We start from the raw sequence: 18,912 nt of genomic DNA on the forward strand, positions 1-18,912 counted from the left end.
TGAGGGTTCTTCGCCTTCTCTGACCCTCCAGTTGAGTTCGTTAAAGAATTCCTACGGCCAATTTAGGTTATCCGATTTGTTATTAGGCAGTAATTGCGACAGTGGATTTTATTCTAACGATGATTAATGCAGTTTGCGTACTCGTATAGTGAGTCGTTGGAAATTGACAAATATATGTATATATATATCCGGGCACAGGTTACTCGTTTGTTAAGATTAGCAATTACACGGCAACGCGATTAATTGCGAATAAATTTTATATTTATGGCGCCTCGTTCTGGCGCAAGATAAGCCCCCGAGCTTGCACCGTGGCGGAATTTGAGATTCGAAAATTTCGCAGCCTAGAAACAGGGGATTCAGCGGGATCGCGTTACGAACACGTTCGTCTACGTGTTTCTCAAGAAAGCTACTCAGAGACGCGGGAGCTTTTCACGTAATTTTCGAGTTTGAAACGTGACAAATGGTTCACGGCCTCGTTGCAGCTGCGGGGATTCCCAGCTTCGATGATACACCGTTAAATGGAGGATCCTGATTTCGTGTACGCTCATTTTTATCTCTTCCCTGTTCTTTTTTCCCCTACCCTCTTTTCCAACTTCCTCTTTTATCCCCCCACCAGCTGCGAAGTATTTTCGTCAGTGTATCCGGGGCAATCGAACGACTCGAAACTTTTTCGATACGCGCTGGAAAAATTTGAAAATTGCGCTCGATTGGCCGCTTCAAAGCCGTTTAAGCCTGCGTGACGTCAAGCTGCGACCGTATTACCCCGCCTCGCAGCGAAATTGCGGAAATAACGCACGGGGAATGCTCGACCCTCGAATATCTTGCTAACCAATCGCGTGGCGGTGCCTCTGTTATCAGTGTAACGTAAAATGGAATTGTGCAGGTCAAGTCTTTGTCGTCGATTACTGTAGCGCGATTTTTTCTTTTCCTTCCGCGCTTTTTCTTCCTTTTTTTTTTTTTTCTTTGCCTTTTTGTTGATTTTTTCTTTTTTGTTTTTCAATCGCGAGGCAACAGCGGATGAGCGTTGTCTTTCAACAGCGTTGAAAGAGAGTAAATTACGAATGAACGACGCGCTGTTCTCTCCACGAAGAGAAAACGCGATAAATATGGCCGGAATATAGCTTATACCGTGCTCGGATGAACAAGACGGAACACGGTTATTATTGAAAAGTTTTTCAAATATATTCCGCCGAGTTTATCGTTTATTTACTGCCACCGACGCGAATTAATGTTCACTCGTGAAAAATTCAAAGGTTTTCGAGGACCGGCCGGTTTATTCCAGGCGTGTAACAATATATGTGGTCCGTTCGGAGAAAAATAGAGCTCGGGGAATGTCAAAAATATAGGCAATTTTCAAGTTTTCAATTCCCAGCCTAGCCAGTTTCCACGCGAAACTTTACCGTGTCCAATTTCATTCGGAAAACTGGAAATTCGAGCGAACAATAGTTTCTTTTTCTCGTTATTGGTAGGTTCAGCGAAACGTGCTGCTATCAAAAACTGGTTAATTTGAGAAAACAATCCCCATATCAAGACACAAGGGGAGGAAAGTAGAAAGGAAAGGGGGAAACCTGTTTAAAGCCATTCATCTTGGAATATTCGACTATCCTGCTTGAAATTACCCCAAAACGGAGTGGAAAATACAGCTCGTAATTATACCAGGGACGCATTAAATTCGCCGGGAAGCTCGGGATGGAGAGGACAAACCGCAAAATTCGCGCGAGTAGAAGGGCCGTCGATAACGGCCGTTCGTGACGAGCATTGAATTGCGTGCAGCATATTTCGAGCGGGAAAAATAGGCGGGAAAGAGGCAGGACCGCGGTGTATATCCGGTGGCTGATTATCTGCCGTGCTGCAGCTGGTTTTTCGAACGAGAAACGAAAATTAATCATATTTACAGCTGCCCGCGTCCCTCTGCCTCCCTCTTCCGCCCTCACCGTAAATAATGCGCGCCTGGAATTCACGGGGTTGCTCAATTTATGCGGCGGAAAACGCGGCAGAGAGAGAGCCGTTCGAGTCCTTGTACTACGCGGGATCGATCTGGCCGGCCGATAAGGCTCCCTTTTTCGCCGCGATCCATCATGACACCGTTGTTTGGCCCGTCTGCCAGGTCAACAAATCACGAGTCACTTTCGGGCCGGGGTGTAGGCGCGTGTTCGACCGTGTCCGATTCGTTTCGCCCTTCTTCTCCGTCTCGTTTCGAGTACATTAGCGTGTCGAAGGGGGTGAGTCCGAGTGGATAGAGGGGACGAAGACAGTGACAGGTCAGGGATGAAGAACGAGGCCGGTGGTTTGTTGCTGGAACGTATTGATTGAGCCGCGTTAATCCTTCGCGCTCTGGCTAGTTTCGCGCGCGCACGCTGGGAATTTATGACGGATCGATATCGGCGCGTAGGTGACAAAAGTGATTCATCGATCGACAGGCAAGTTTACAAGCTTTGTTCTACGTTACCCATTGTCGCGTTCGGCCGTGAAATCGCTTGCATTTCGGCGTAGAACAGATTGTAAAAGTTGCACGGGTATCCGAAGTTGAATGGACTCGCTGTCTGACCGATGACGGGTTCATTCTACTGCCATCAATTCGGCTCTGGTCTTTCTGGGACCGATGAACCCCCATTCGTTTCCCGTGATATCGGAATGGAGTCGTGGAGTGAAAAACACGTGGTCACTGAATAAATTACGGGGAATTCGTGTAACTTAGAGCTACGTCGCCGCAATTTCGCGCATTTCTCCTTCCCCGCGTTTGCTGGATATTTCGATGCAGAACGTTAGAGGTTCGATTCTGCATTCGATGCAACGAGGCTGCTCTTAAATTCCTGGCGAATATCGGCCGTCGATAACGACGAACGGTACGCGACAGGAACTCCTCGAGCTTTGCATAAACAGCGAAACAGGCTGCTTCCGGTCATCCATCAAACCGCGGGTGCACGAGGCGCACGCAGGGTCAACAAATCACCAGACACTTTGCGCTATTTATCCGCGAAATTTCACGGTGAACGGCGCATCGGTAAATATTGATCGAGAATAACTTTGAGAAACGAGGAACCGGCAGGTGAGAGAGTAGGCACTCCGGCAATCGCGACCTTCTTTCGATTAACGCGATCCTTCCCCGAGATATCTTTTATGTCAACTCGCGTTCGGGTTTAAACGATCCCCGAGTTATCGTGGAAGCTCGAGTCGGTGTTTGATCGACGATAAATCAATGAGAAAGACGGTGGATACGTCAACAAGGAGAGAAAGCAGAAAGGAAAAAGCTCGATGGAAATGGTAAGCTTTAAATAGCAAATATTTGACGGGAAGCGTGTCTAGGAAACGCTTTCTATCTACGCTCAAACGAACCAAAAATAAAAGAAATAAAAATATTAAAAAAGGGAAAAAGAGAAGAAAGGAAAAAATACGTAGCCGCGATACTCGGACCAGTGAAATATTCATGGACGAGCGCAGGTGCGGCCCGATAACGTTAACCAAAAAATCGTCGAAATAGATGAGCAATGGCGACTTTATTGGTCCATTGATATAATAGCGTCAAGCCCGTGAAACGTGAAACACCAATAACTTGAGATAAACACTCGTCGTTTCTTCCCCGCGTGATCGATGATTTGCCAACAAACGTTGCAAGCTCTGATCCACGCTAATCACAGCCCGAGCCTAACGATTCACGGTAAGCTCGCTGGCTTTTATCGGCGAGGCGTAAATTCGTCGGAATCGGATCGATGAGACTCCTCGATTAACTCTCATTTAACTACAAAATTAACCTCGGGGACCGCCGATTCCACGAGGACGAATATTAATTTTCCATTGTACCGCGCTACGTCTGATCTCTGAGCAAACAGCTCATCCCTGCTCTCTTTCTCACTCTCTGCTAAGAAGAAACAGAGAAAAGGAAACGGGAGAGAAAATCGAACGATCCAGTCGAACGGAAAACGTTAGTCGGAGTGACTGTCTGTCCCCGATCCCCTCTCCTAGAGAGGATTTAGAAATAACAGGCCGACATTCGACAGCTAGAGATGGAACGATATCAGCGAACACGGCGCCAAGCGACCCTTGATCTAACGATTGTCTACGAGCAAAAGGAATCAAGCAGACAGGATTATTGCCGGCGCGCGACGATCCGTGGCTCCCCGTCAAATGATTATGATCATCGCTTAGCATAAATTCCCCGCTTTCTTCTGTACCCACGGCCGTCCTTGCCGACCAACCCTCCGGAGGTTTCACCTCTCTAACTGCGCGCGATCGATTTTCAAAACTTTTACATCCAGCAGCCAGCATCCGTCCATGGCCTGCACCCGCTGCAGGACGCGGGACAAGAAGATTTTATCGAGACCGTGCTGACTACGGAGAATCGTTGATTACCGCTTTCAGCAACGTTTCGCGACTCGCCGTGCGGTAATGGACCGATGAAATGGAAAAATGCGCGCGATCCGCGGAAACGGGAATTTAACAACCCCCCGGCGGAGGAAGGGGGGGAAAGCTTGTCGAGGAACCGTGTCGGTGGCAACGGGAATCGTTGCTTGTAATTAATCGCAGCCGAGAGGGGGACGAAGAGGGGCACGAAGTTGAGTGCACTGGCAAAATGGAAAATTAAGATAACAGCTGGTTTCCTGGCCAGACGGAGGGAACGCGGAGGCACACGAATGTCTACCCGCGAACACAATCGCGCAGATACGAAGGAAACACGCTGACGTCTGTGTCCCGCCCTGAACCCGTGTCTCTGCTTGTTTTGATCGATTGTCAGGAGCACGCCAGAGTGCAGAGAGTCGTAGAAGCACGCGGCGTCTACGGTTTTCGTGCCGGCAGGCTCCTAATCGCGACCGCTGTATTTATTGGTCGGTCGTTATTGCGGAAACGACGATTTGTCATGGGCCTGGTATTAATTACGCTAGAAGGGGGCAACTTTGTGCAGATAGCGGAGCAAAGGGCCACGACGTCGCCGTTGTCGTCGGAGATGCGGGACAACCTGTTTGAATAGAAATTGGCCTACGAAACGAGAACCGGGGACTCGGGCAAACTCGCGAAAATTAATCGTCGCGCACACAGTCTCTGGCGCGTGTATCGCGAAACACGTGGCAGTTCCGATCGAAACTCCTTGTCTCGTTGAATTACAGGTCCCTTTGGCGTGTTTCATAATTCAGAGGGAACCCCGGGGATGGAACTCTGGTCGATTGTTTCTCCGTTTGTAACATTTGCCGAGACATCGTCGAGGAACGGTTAGGACCCCGACGGGTGTCCCTGGGTCTTGCGCAGGCTGCGAGATAGGTAGGTTGAAGTTTATTAGTTTGAGTTAGATAACGTTCCTTGGTAACGCGGACGGGGCACGGTGACACAGTGACAGAGATAGGAATTTAAACGGACGTTGCCGTTCCAGGGGCGAAACGCAGCGCCGATACGAGATATTTTCCGTAATGGCGATAAACGCGTTTGCACCGGCAGATTATTCGATGGCCCGGAGAAAGCGATGTTCGCGAATGGAAAATTTTTTCCACCGACGTCGTTACGATGCGAGATAAAACCCGGGTAGTTTAGGATTTTGAAAAGTGCCGGAAATCTTTACTGGCGTTGGTTAACGAAACGCTGGCCGGGGGACAGTTTCAGTCATGGTATTTTTACGCGGCACCTTTACGATGCAACTTTTCATATCGGCTATAAAGCTCCCGCTGGTTTTATAAAATACGAGCCACGAGACTGAATTTTTTCTCCTCTCTTCTCTCTCTCTCTCTTTCGCTCTAGCTCGTCCGTCCCTGTTTCTCGTCTCTCCCGATAGAGCTGCTAAACGCGTCGCTTGTTCGCGCTGTCTTTCGGAATAACGATTGTCAAAGGATAACCTTTGTTTCGTTTGGCAAGGAAATTACTGCGGCTTACCACTTTATCTCCCAAATTTCGTACTCGGCATGGCAGGTACACGGTCTGTCCGACGAATGCGCTGACGTTCGCCGCTGTCGGCTCAAAAACGGGCAAATCCCCTTCGGCTGAGTCATTATTGGCATCGTTTGGCCGGCGTTGCGAGCCCTCCTTCGATATTTCACGAAGTTGCACAGGCGCTGGAAGCAAAACAATTGGTTCACGGAATTATGTTTCGCCGAAGGTATTTCGTTCCTCTAATTGTTTCGAGTGGGAAGTTCGTTAATCGATGCAGTCGGAAAATACGCTGCGCCGAGATCGTTATAGGAAACGAGCAAAATTTTCTCCCGAGATCCATTAATCTCGAAATGCTCGCGATCGTGTACGTTTTTACCACCGACGAAGGAATTTTTCTAACGGGCACTCGACTTCGAAATCTCGATCTCGCGGGAAGAGAAAGGTTCGCAAGTATTCTAGCAGACTCGTAGGATTCTCGCGAACGTTCGAGCGAGCGATGAAAGAAAAATCACGTGGATCTTGTTTGCTCATTAAACGTTTCACTTTCCGTGGATTAATCTCCGTTAATCTTGGGAACAGATCGAGCTATCCCCTTCTGAATCTCCACCGTCCGTTTCTTCCTTCTCTCCCGACTTCTTCCCTTCACAGATGGATGTCTAGACACGTGTTACCGTAATCTGCCGGAGTTTCCTCGAATGAACTCGACTGTAGGAATGGCCGCGGGGTCTATTCGGACGGTTGCCTCGTTAGTACACCGACGAACAGTCTCTCCATCATCATCAATCATCATCGGAATGACGCGCGGCGATACCTATTCGCAATTGACAGGGATTGATCCGAGGGGAAAGTTGGAAATAAAAGCACGGTTGATCGCGCGACTTTGCCGACATGCCGTGGCTATCCGCAACAGTGGAACGACCTTGCTTTACCTCACAAGCCATCTCGAAGCTTGTCTCGACGAGCAGAAATCGCTCGATAGTTGGTTTCGTACGGGATTTCCCAAGGATTCTCGACGAGACGACGCAGAGGGTTGAACCGAATACGCGAACGCGAATGCCAGCGGACGTTTATTATTTCCGCGAGATAAAAGAGGGGAATTTCCATCTGGTTTTCCTCGTATTCCGCGGAGCGAGTCACATTCGATGCGAGCGAATCGGCGGTTTTGAAAATTGACAAAAACGAGGAAGAAAGGGAAATAACGAGAAGAGAAAAGGAGGATGGGGAATACTAACTGTATTTCCTTGCTCTCCATCCCTGTTCTTTCTATTCCCCTTTTACAGCCACTGGATCACGGGCACGCTTTTTCCTCCGGGCCGAAAACACAGCCGGGTAAATTTAATTGGACCAGAGCCGAGCGCGTAGCTTGACGCGGTGAAAGAAAGGAGAGAGGCATCGCGATGCTCGAGGTGCAAAAGTGCTATCGAATTATCAAACGAAGCCAACCAGAACGAGCCGCTGACATCGTAACTCGGTGTGCTGACCGTTTCGCATAAACAACGTCCTACCCAAACACACAGCGGTATCCTCTTTCCAGCGCGGCGCGACCCCGCTGCTACCCCTCCGGTTTCGAGGTCTCACGTTAACGTGTCACACAGGCCGTTCTTCCCCAGAGGGGTGAAGCTCAGAGCACAGATAACGCCCGTATACACAGCAGCACGCTGGCGTCATACAAATGACCAACTTCCCCTCGACTGGCTTCCAACGTCGCTTGTACCCCAACCCACGGGCCCTGCACTGATAACTGCAGATTAATTGACAAAAAGCAGAGCTCGCGAATACGGATGATATACACGGGTCGAAAATCGTCGTTGCAGCAGCGGGATTTAGTTACACGTCGACCTTTACCTCTTTATTCCACGCCGGCAAGCGGGGCCTGGGGATCGGTGCTCGTGACGAATTTATGGCCGACGAAGGGGAACGACTGTTGACAGAACCAAGTCAAAGGGGCAGACAGAAAAAGGTTAACGCTGTCGGGGCACCGGACGAATTTATATCGTCTTTGCATAACCGAACGTTGCACCATGAAAAATTAACGAATTAAAGGGTAACGTTCTCCGCGGAGAGGGCTGCTCGTACACGTAATTCGCTACTTACGGATAAAACGGGTATACACGTTTCTCGCTTAACGAGCATATTTCGCGAGAACCGTGTGTACCCGTGTACATACGTCCGAGAGGATTTTTGGCCGACAATTTTCCCCAGCGTACGCTGTCGTTCGTAAGCTCCAACGCGTTTATGGTTGTATTATACGTTTGATCTTTCGTTCCACGTAATACGAACATTCCCATCGTATCGGCTTATACTCGAATCCTTCATCCTTTTTTATATCGATCTCTGTGTGTATATCTCCGATAAAGTAACTTTGCTTAAAACGCTTGAATGGCGAGAAAGGAAATCCGAATCTAAATATTTAACGAAGCTATTGAGCCGCGAAATAGAAATGGACGATCACCTCGGGGTTTTTATCCCTCGCTATGACAACGGTCCAGCAAAAACGCGTCAACGATAGAAACTAAAGCCGAAATCCGATTAAATACCCCGCATACGTGCTTGTCATCTTAATCAGCGACCTTAAAAGAATCTTGGTGGAACGCGAGCGAACGTGCCAACCGTTTTATCCGGACCGCACCGTCGCGCGGCTCGCCGTCTGACCAAGCACGGACTGTTTCTACTTTTTCACCGCGCAGCCCGGCCTCGCTCGCGGGTAAAAGCCCGCAGACGACTCATTCGTTCGCCACTCTTTCTTTCCACCCCCGTAGGTCTTCCCCCTGCCATCCCCGCCGCTTTATAATATTATAAACCGCATGCAGAGGCCCGTAAACCGGGGATGTTTTCTTTCTGTCTCTTGCTGGCCCGCGGGCTATTTTTCTTTCGACGATCGTCGGGATATTTTATGGTCGGCATCGAGGGAGATTCTCCTCTCGTTTTTTCCACCCTCCCTCTTCTTCTCTCTCTTCGTTTCCTCTTCACCCTCGAGTCTTTTCCTTTTAGAGAATCATGCCGCGAGCGAAACGCCGCCAACCCTCTCGAACGTGCGTCGATTCCATTTTCATTGACGCTAAAGGCTCGGCTAGACGAATTGTACCGTGAAGCCACGAGCTTATTAAGCCGGCAATTAAATCCCAATGACGACTCCGCTGTGTTCCACCACGTCGCGGAGACTTTTGAAAACGTCGTGGTAATATTCTCGAAGTCTCTTGGAGTTTTGGGGATACATATTTCATGCTGCACCCATTAACGCGAAACTGGAGTGGACTTATCCGCTGAATCTGTTATATGGTAAACTTACTACGGAACACCATGGCGGTTTAATTGGTTCATCGATGAATTAAGCATCGAGAACGGGATACAGAAGATGGTACTTAAACGACAAGCTACTTTACCTCTTAACTTTTCACGGCAAACTATCGATCTGATACGAACGTAACTCGACCCAAATACGAAGCATGCTTTAAACATTCATTACCGAGCACTCTCGCCGATACGCAGCTTCTAAATGAACGTTTCCTCGAGGTTTCTTCGAGGAATCTTCGCCAGTCGAAGCTCTTTCGTTCCCGTTCGTCGAGACGCGATTTATTTTCAGGATTTCAGTCCTCGATCCCTGTGTCACGAGACTATATCTTAGAGTGACGTGGAATAAGAAAAACGAACGATGGTTCAACATCAGCGACGCGGATGATAAAGTTGTCTGTACAAGAAGCAGCTCTTTCTCGTCCGCGTGCAACGCGAGGGATTCGATAAAAAGCGGCGAATTTCCGTCGGAGTGTTCTCGATAAGCATGCGCCACCGAATACAAATATCGCTTTCGAATGGAGCAGCGACTAGGACGCGTATGTACGCCGGCATTAAGGCGAATTACTACGTGCTAAATCTCGCGGCGTTACGCTATCTTTCGTAGGCACTCCACTCTTCGCCGCGAAATCTCTCACCCTCTATTACCACCGGAGCTTTTTTCCCCGGCAAACGACACTTTTATTTCCCGAAAGCATTATCCCGATTCTCCCCCTTTGCATCGGCTCCCGAGACCGTACCCCGCGGCACACCCCGCCGCTGCTGATCCTTCAAGAACGCGTGTCGTTCGCGTAAAACGATGACGAACGACTCCTAAATCCGCACTGGAGGCAAACGAAGGAGGATTATAGCGACCCTCTTTCCCACCAAGGGGCACTTGCACACCGCGAATAACTGTATTTACGAGTTCGAACTTCGGTGAAACGCGATTCCATCGAATGCGATATTGAATCTACGCGAAGGTATGGAAGGTAGACCTTGAAAGGAAGTTCTAGGCGTCGGTGGTGACGAAGCAAGGTCCACTCGCGCGGTTATTCCTAGTTTGGACCCACCTGCGACCACTTTCGCAGATGACACGAGCTTCCTAGCTGCTAGTGTCATAAATCTCCATTGGAAGAAGCACTCGTCGAAAAGGCAGGATATCGGGTAGTCGAAACAGTCAAAGCCGCGAAAGTGGGAGCGGGGGCGAGTTGCTGGCTATAAAACTACAAAGCAAACCAGTCGTTAATCTTACGTCTGCCTCGAATCGTGCGGCGGTCTACCGCTCTTAAACCAGACCAACCCCACGCTCTAGCTACGTTCCGCCGCTCGAAACAATGAGGACGAAACTTTACGGTCGCGCTAGGCCACCGGCAGAATCATATATTTTCGCCGCAATGCTCGTAAAGTGCGGTCGCTCTTGCCAGTCGGCACATCGCTGCGGCCCGGTTGCGTGGCTGTTGTACACGCGACAGCGCCGTGTCAGCGTGTCACTGGCCGCTGCCTCCGCGTAATTTCCGCGAAAGTGGACATTTCCTTGTCGAGCGTGTACACTTTCCTGGGTGCCTTCGCGGACAGTTCGCTGCGCCACGGGCAACAGAATCGATGGTAACGTTCCAGACTTTTGCTTTATCGTTCCTTTGTGGGTCAGCGGCCCAGACGCGTTGGGGTGCCGGTTTAGGGTCACGTGGATTGATGGCTTTTACCGTTCGTGGGTGAATAGAGAGCGAAACTTTTGTTCCGTTCGATCAAAGATTCGGTAACGGTTAATTTTCCACGTGGTTGTTTTTCATCTCGAACCAGGAATTTATTTTTCCTATTTGTTTCTTTTTTTTTTTTTTTCTTTTTTTCTTTGCTAATAAGATTACTGTTTTAATCAAGTTTGATGGAATAACGGGTATAAAAGGATTTTTAGATTAGGAGGTAAACAAAGTCGGCGAAATGGTTTTGGAAATTAAATCTATTCCGACGAAGACAGGTTTACCTACGAATATAGCGGGGATTTCGAATCCTCTTCCTAATGAGAAAAGAGGTTCTTTTGGTCTCATTGGTTTGGATTGGCAAAGAGTTACTCGAACGAGGTTTACTTTGTCGACTCTTTGAGAAATGGAAGTTACACTTTCCTGCTCTATCCGATCTCGGAAGGTTACATAAAATGAGTTTACCAAATGATCGAGTAACGTTAGAGTAATTTCAGGACATTTTATTGACTTAATATCGTGTTCCCAGTGTTACGGTCGTTCGTAGCCGAGATAGGTTCGACAATTTTGCAATCGAGTTCGTATCTAATTACATGCGTGTCGTGTATCGCGTTCGTCGCTGTACTTTCGCAGCGTAATTTATATTGCGTTACAATTGCAATTATCGCAGAGAAAGCTGCAGTGTTTGCTCCATTGTTTAACAAACTGTGTCAGTGCCATCGACCTAACAGTGGAAGCGCGGATATCTCATTACGTCGTCGAATAATTTCAAGACAGCACACATCCCATAGCGTAATAACAGTTTCTGGTGACAATAGGTATGGCGTTTCGATCATGAAACATTCACGGTAACGAATAGCTAGACGGGAATTGAGACTTGACTGCAAAGTTATGGTAAAACGCAAGCAGTTCGAGGACGTTTATGGCGACAGAGTAATAGGACTGGGTGCAATCGCCTTTATCTTCGAAATTTCTATCGCGCTCTTACATAAACTTGCTCGTCCACGACCTCGTTCCTGCTTTATTTGCATATGATCCATTCACACGCCCGTGTCACAGAGGCAAACGGCTCGTCCGCGTGTTCGTGTGACACGGATACCTGCAGTTAGACGCTAGAAACGACGCACAGGGGTAATGGATGCACTTGGCGATGCCAGTCGTTGTCAGGCAGCATCTCCGTGCAATTGTAATATAATAAGTGTAACGACACTTGAGACGAACTCCGTTTAATACCGCAAATATAGCCGAGAGGCAAGATCTGATGGGGAAAGTCTATAAAAAAAAAAAGACCGTACGAACTTTCTCCATTTCTGACTGTGTTTCCTAAATCGGGAATAGCAACGATTTCCTCAAAGTTTGTCCACAGTTTGATTGCAACTGGCAAGAATGGCGTGACTCTCGAATTAGAAGGTGATCATTACCTGCCGAATGGAAAGGAACGGGTAAAAGCTCATCTTTAGTTAATGGCTATACTTTAATTTGATTACCCAGAAATTAGGTTACTAATGTAATATTAAATTGACCAATAATTTTCCCGCAAAATCCAGCGGAAATCTATTAAATTTGTCCAAACTTTGCATCGCTGTAACTTGGAAAGTAGTAGCTGTTTCTTAACAAAACTAGCATCGTTAGAAGCGGCGATTCTTGACTTAAAATATGGTCTCTTTCTCATCCCGATACGACGTCCGGTTCCGGAGATATCGTCGTGTAAAGATGAAGGTAATTTTTAACAATTTACTTTACTGTCTTTGTCGCGAGACATTGGACCTCTCACTCGCACCCTTTCACCAAACCTACCCCACACCCGCGACACGTGCGCTGGTCAGTGGCAGACGCTGAGTCAGCGTCTTTTCACTATTACTATTGCAACGTACGCATTTCCAGGAAAAAATATAGGTCACGCCGCATTCAAGGATTCTTGCACCCTAATGCCAAACTTTGGACGTCCGTATCTCGGGAACCAGTTGGAATATCGCGATAAAACAAAATGCACGTTAAAGAGCACGCTGCCGCCTATCCGTCGAGGTAATTTTCGGGTGCTGTTTCGCAATTCTTCCCAGTGGATTTTTTGGTCAAATTTACTACAGTACTCGCATTGTTCCTTCGATTTTAATTAACTATAAATTACTCCCAATTAATTCATCGATATCGTAGTATATAAAGTACAATTTCTAGTCACGCGGCGACATACATATTTTACATTCCATACATTCCGTTAATTGATAGGAAAAATTAAATTTTCATGATTCGTATCGCGTCATTTGCCCAGCAAATTAAATTTGCTGATAAAACAGAACTGAAAGATGCACATTAACGAGGTCTCAGGTTACTAAATCAATTTCGTTTATTCCAAAATAATTACTCAGCGGCAAAGTTTTTCCCGTATTTTTTCCACAACGATCTTGAACGATAGTTAAACGCCGTCGCGAAATATCGCTCTCAAATTAAACGTTTCCCGTACGCGTAATAATTGCAAATTGCGCTTTAATTTGCGTACCATTTTCATCAACGTAGCCATTTTTAACCGTGCAGCGTGTTGTACGACGTGCATATTTCTCGACGGAAATACCCAACTGTGCCAGCAACTTGGACGAGGAATTACTAATCGTAGATCGACTCGGCAACACGGTTAAGAGAAAGTGGAATTTTCCGAGACGGGGAACACGGTGTAAACAGCGTAAGCCCTCGTCACGGTTAGGCTGAAGAACACCACGTGCTCGACACGTGTGTTTGCACGCGCGCTTGTTGTGCACGCATCGCGAGGTACATCTCATTGCGCGAGCTCGCGTTACGGATTATAAACGTCGCGTAATTCGCGCAGAAACGGAGAGCTGAAGTGAAATTTGCCAGTTACGCCACATTATACCGCATAAATACGAGGCTGCTAGTTGGAGTATCGTGCCTACTAGCGAGAACGTTGCTCTTTTTCAACTGCGTGCAGCTCGTATAATTTCATGCACGCTTTTCCTTCGTTCCCTCTGCTGGCTATTATTTTTATACGTGCTGCTCGAGCCGAGGGAACGAAAACTTCGCATTCCTCGCGCAATATTCAAGGGAATTGACTTTCAACGATGCAGAATTTCGTTCCTCTCCCTTATCGTTGTTTAACTTGGCCGAAGGAGCGATCTTTTTTGCCGGAACTACTCCGCCGGGTTGCAACTGTTCATATTGTTTCAGTTAATTAACCGTCGGCGAAATTAAAGGAGAATCGAGTGGTAAGACGGTTTGTACGGATAAAAAGGGGAGCTAAATTGACGTAGCACCGGAAAACTCCGGGAAATGAAGACGAATTAAAAAGACGAAGACTCGCGAAGGAAAGCAGTGGTGTCGCTAATAAAACTAAACTAAACTGGACTTCTTCAACTTTACAGGAACGACGAAAGCGGGAACGAGATAAAGGAAAGGGGAGGCGGCGAAACAAAAGAAGAGACCGAAACAAAAATGTAAGAGCTCCTTCCCAGTGACTGGGACAAATACTTTCGTGTATTTTATTTCTTTGAGACTCGGAGAACTGTGTCATGCGTCGTCAATGTCCGCAGGTATACCTGCCTCGAGAATTGCACGCAACTTTCCTCCCGGGAAAAATTTCTCCGACTTTCCTGATAAACCTTAAGTTAACTTCGCGCAAATGGCGAAGAAAACATAATCAGCGTTACTTTCCGTTTTCCTCGATTCGCCTTCTCATTACGGTAAAAGCTCGTATACAATGCCAGAGTTGAAACGCGAAATATTCGAAGAGAAACGATCCAAACTTACGGTTCGTTATTCACTTTCCCGGTGAAGAAAGAAGCTCCTTCCCGTGCTCCAAGCAAGCGTGATATTTTGAATAACAAAATTAAACGACACAAACGCCGCGGGAATACGCGTGCGTGTATACCTGCTCGGAAATTACGATAACGTTTGCCTGGACGTGAAAAATCCGCGGTGTACGAAGGGAAAAAGGGAACGACCAGTGAAAGGAACGAAAGGGAGGCAAATAAAGGCAGAAAAGGGTTACACGAGGAGATGTGGCTAGGACGGGGTGAGAAAAGCGCGGAGCGAGGGTGGCGAGAAACTTGAAAAATGCGAGAAAGGCGAGAAAGCTTTCTGGGTTTCGTGGGTGGAAAATAGGTGGCAGGTAGCCGCACTTCTAAAGAGAAGAAATCACTCGACCGGATCTGGTCCTCTATTTTTTCCGATTCCTTTTTCTTCCTTCTTCTCTTCTTTTTTTTCCCCCCCTTTTTACTCGTCTAACGATCCGTTGAACGGCCCGTTTCTGTCCGTCAGAATGACGGAACGCGATATCTCAACGTCGAAACGGAAGCTGTCCTCTCCACGGTGGATTTTTCCCCGCGACGGAATTAATGCGCGACGATCAATCCGCTCGGGTGATGCGCATTTCGCGAGGCGCTTATCGCGTAGCGACTCGAATTAATAATTGAAGGAACAAGAACGTGCCGGGAGAAAAATTTCTAACGACTGTACCGATAAAACTCGAGCAACTTCTACCGAACGATCTTATCGCCGTGGTAATTAAATGATAACAAATGTTCCATTAATCTGCGCGAATCGAGCGAATCTTGCCCCCGCTGTCGTAGACGATCGTCTTAATCGCGCGGGAAGATTTCGCCGAATTAAAATTTGAAATTGCAATTTTCAAATTCGAATTCTTCAATCTTCGTTTCTTTTTCTTCGAACAATAATTTCGCTATGGTCAGTCGACGTGGGCATGGAAAAATTGACCCACTTTGGAGCAACGGGGAATTAACTCCTCGAAGCGACGTCTACCTCTTTGAGTACGAATCACTTTTAAAATCGCGAGCCAGCCGGACCTGTTGGCGAACTTTCGTAATTGGTCCAACTACTTCGGGCAACTTAATTTTTCGCTCTGACCGGATTAGTTTGGCCGCCGGAACCCAAATAAAACCTCAAATTGGCCGATCGATGAAATTCGGTCTCGGCCGAGGGAAAATCCGCGTCGGGGAGGACGACGAATGACGAATTCAACGGGGAAAATTACGACGAAGCGTTGAAAACCGAGGATCGGGATAACGCTCGGAGAAACCATCGCGAATCCTTTTCCCCGGTTCTCTCTGTCTCCGTAGTCTGCTCTCCCATAGACGGGGGGCAATTTTCTCTCCTCTCGCGTATCCACGGTTTATTGAAAAAGCTGAACAGAAGAGGAGAGCATCAAAGTTCGCAATTTGCACCAAGTACAAGCCTGTCTGGCTGAAGCGGCGCGGAGATCGGGTCGAAAGTTCAATCTCGTCCCCGCTCGCATTTCGACCGATATTTTGTTCCGCGAATGCTTCCTCTCTTTCTCTCTCCCTCTCTTTCTCTCCCTTTCTGTCTCCCTTACGTTCTTCTCTCCCGCACTGTCTCTCTGCTCCGCGCCTCTTCGCACCTCGCCGCTCACGGATTGATTTCTACGACCCAACTTTTATATTGCCGGCGGGCGAGGCGAAGCTCCGTTCGATTTCAATAAAATTAATTACAAACTACCGACTGAGACGTCCAGATCGTCGGACGGGCGCCGCTTTTAATTAGTGTTCCGCAGGAAACGAGTAAATGACGCTGGGTGCCCGGCTTTCGTTCTCGATTTTGGCAATTTCGAATAACGAGGAATATTTCTCCGAGTGGCGCCTCGAAATAATTGCCGCGCCTTTGTCGGATAATCATTTAGGCGTGCCACGGTGTATAGTATAGACGGCGGGCTTAATTCAGCCCTCCGTTCCGTGTACGAAGTGATTTTTCTCCGGCTTTCTTCGCGGACGGTTTCATGAAAAACCGACGACCGGGACGATTATCGGTTTCATTTAAAGCTAGATTAAGATGGATGCACGTAATAGAGAGTAAATTGAGGATAAATTACAGACGGGGTACGAAGGCCTCTTTCGTTCAGGGGATTACTTGCTCGCAATGCAGGGAGCCATTAACGACAATTGACCCCTCCGTGTCTAATGTAGATTTCAAGGCCGTAGAACGCGATCGACAACTGACATTGCAGTCTTTGCTGCACGAGAACCGAGCCAACGCTGTATCGCGAGCTCTGGTTCGATCCTGCGGAAATAAAATCTCCCGGCAAATCCCGCGGAGCCAGATTACTATCGTTTTGTCCCGCTTTTAATCGAACATCGAGCTTCTCTTTCGTAAACAACGAAAGATTAGTTGCGCGCAGTCGCCGTGCAATGTAAAATTAGTCGCCGAGCATAGGAGAGAGACGGGGCTCGGGAGAAAAAGAGGAAACCGGCGCCGCGTGGTTTATTTGTAAACCTTTGTGAGATTAGTTTCTGAAGCTGAGAAAGCGGAAGTGGGAAAACGGAGAGGAAAAGAGGAGGAAAGAAGCGCGAAAGAGGAGGACGCTCGCGCGGCGCCAAGTGTAAGTTACTCGTGAAAGGCATATGACGTAGGCGCATGCCGAATAATTTATTTCTAGCTGCGAAGATGCGTGTACGTGCACGCGGGTATGCGAGTGTTGCGAAAGGAAACGATGCGCGCAAGGATAATACCGTCCTGGCGAAAGTACGAAGCTCGTCCCTCCAATTAGTCGCACAATGCAATTACCGCGGGTATTATTCCATTACGATGCCTGTTGTTCGAGTAATTTAATCATTGCGTAGCTCCCTTCTAATGTATTATTCTGGAAACCGAATAGACGGCAGAAAGAAACGCGGCAGCCAAAGGCGTTCGCAGTTTTTCCCCGTTGGCCACCGGAAAATACACGAGATAATCCCTAGAGGAGCTAGAACGAGAGAAAACTACGTACATCTCGGCTTAGAAATATTCGTTCGACAAACCGGTACACCGAAACGCGACGAATTAACACGTCGTTTAAAAATACATCGCCCTCCTTTGAATAGATCATTCGTGAATCAACGAGTGCCCTATCCCGGTTGTACCGGAAATGCCGTTAAGAGATGCTCACGGAAATAGCCGAGGAGGGTCTGTGATCGAAAAATGTAGCAGGTTGACAAAGTACTTGGACGACTCGGCCTGGCCAAGCGCGCAAATATCGGGACGTAGAAATTCGCTGGTGTGAAAGGTAAAAAGAGCACGTCTTATCAGGGACCTGTCGAACTCCTCGAGCCGCATTCGGGAAGATCGAGGTAGCTTATTGGATCTTCGAGCATCGGCTTGAAACGAGGTAGAAAATATGCGGAATAACGTGGCATTATGAAAATGAAGCTGTATCGGGAACGGGATTAGAATCGGGATCGTTTGGGCGTATAAATATCGTGGAACACAGGGGTGGATGGAATTGCACGGGTACGTGGGTGTGACACAACGACGGGCAAACCAGCGCGGGATCCAGAAACCGAAAATGTCTGTCGGCCGGCCATTTCTCACGTTTATACCGTTGCCAGGATGACCCGGGTGCGGCGAATGCATAAAAGTAGAACAAAAAGGCCGCCTGGCGGGGGAAGGTTAACGTGCACGTCCGACTCGGCGTATCCTGTAGCAGTCGTAAGATGGAAGAAGAAACCGTAGCAAATGCTTTCCGGAAACCCATTGGCCCGTCAGCACGAGCGTATCGGGGCGAAATTGTGAAAGGACGAAAATAAAGACGGAATGCAGGGACGAAGGAGGAAGGATCGGGAAAGGAGGACGCCGGTGGACGCGTTGAAAGAGACAGGGCTCGCGGAGGGTGAGAAAGCCAAGGATGCAGCTTGGCCGGGTGGAGAGGTAGAAGGAAGAAGATGGGCGAATGGAAATGCAATAAGGACGGGTCACCGAACGGGGTGGAGCAAGAACGATGGATCGTGGCAAAAAGAGGGAAGAAGGAGATAAATAAGGAAGACGGCGTGGAAGGGAAAAAATTGCGTGGCCGGATTCACGCTCTCGTTCTCGCCAGATGCAATTCTCTAAGAACGTATCGGGGACTAATTTTAGATAATAGCAGTTTGCGCATTCTTCTGGCATCGACGATTCGCGGAAACGTCGAAAATAGGAACGGCCATCCTCTTCCACGCACCATCGAGCGTTGCTTGTATTTCGGAAACTGGTACGAATCAGGTTTCCAGAGGTAGATCGATCCTCGAAGCGGGAAGAAGCAACGAAGCGACTCGTGATCGACGAAACGACGATATTCGCCGGGCTGGGTTCACGGACA

At 48.1% G+C, this 18,912-nt stretch overlaps 1 protein-coding gene across 1 annotated transcript in view; it reads right to left on the reverse strand.

Moving 5' to 3' along the window:
- The window catches only part of LOC108555515 (uncharacterized), an 83,758-nt gene that overhangs the window by 55,127 nt on the left and 9,719 nt on the right, over nucleotides 1–18,912 (reverse strand). Inside the window, exon 2 of the mRNA XM_017911178.1 lies at nucleotides 5,857–6,035. Within this exon, the coding sequence (XP_017766667.1) occupies nucleotides 5,857–6,035 (179 nt within the window). The remainder of the gene's footprint in view (nucleotides 1–5,856; nucleotides 6,036–18,912) is intronic.

Source organism: Eufriesea mexicana, unplaced genomic scaffold, assembly GCF_001483705.2.
Source record: "Eufriesea mexicana isolate 0111107269 unplaced genomic scaffold, ASM148370v2 scaffold124, whole genome shotgun sequence".
Classification (NCBI taxonomy): Eukaryota; Metazoa; Arthropoda; class Insecta; order Hymenoptera; family Apidae; genus Eufriesea; species Eufriesea mexicana.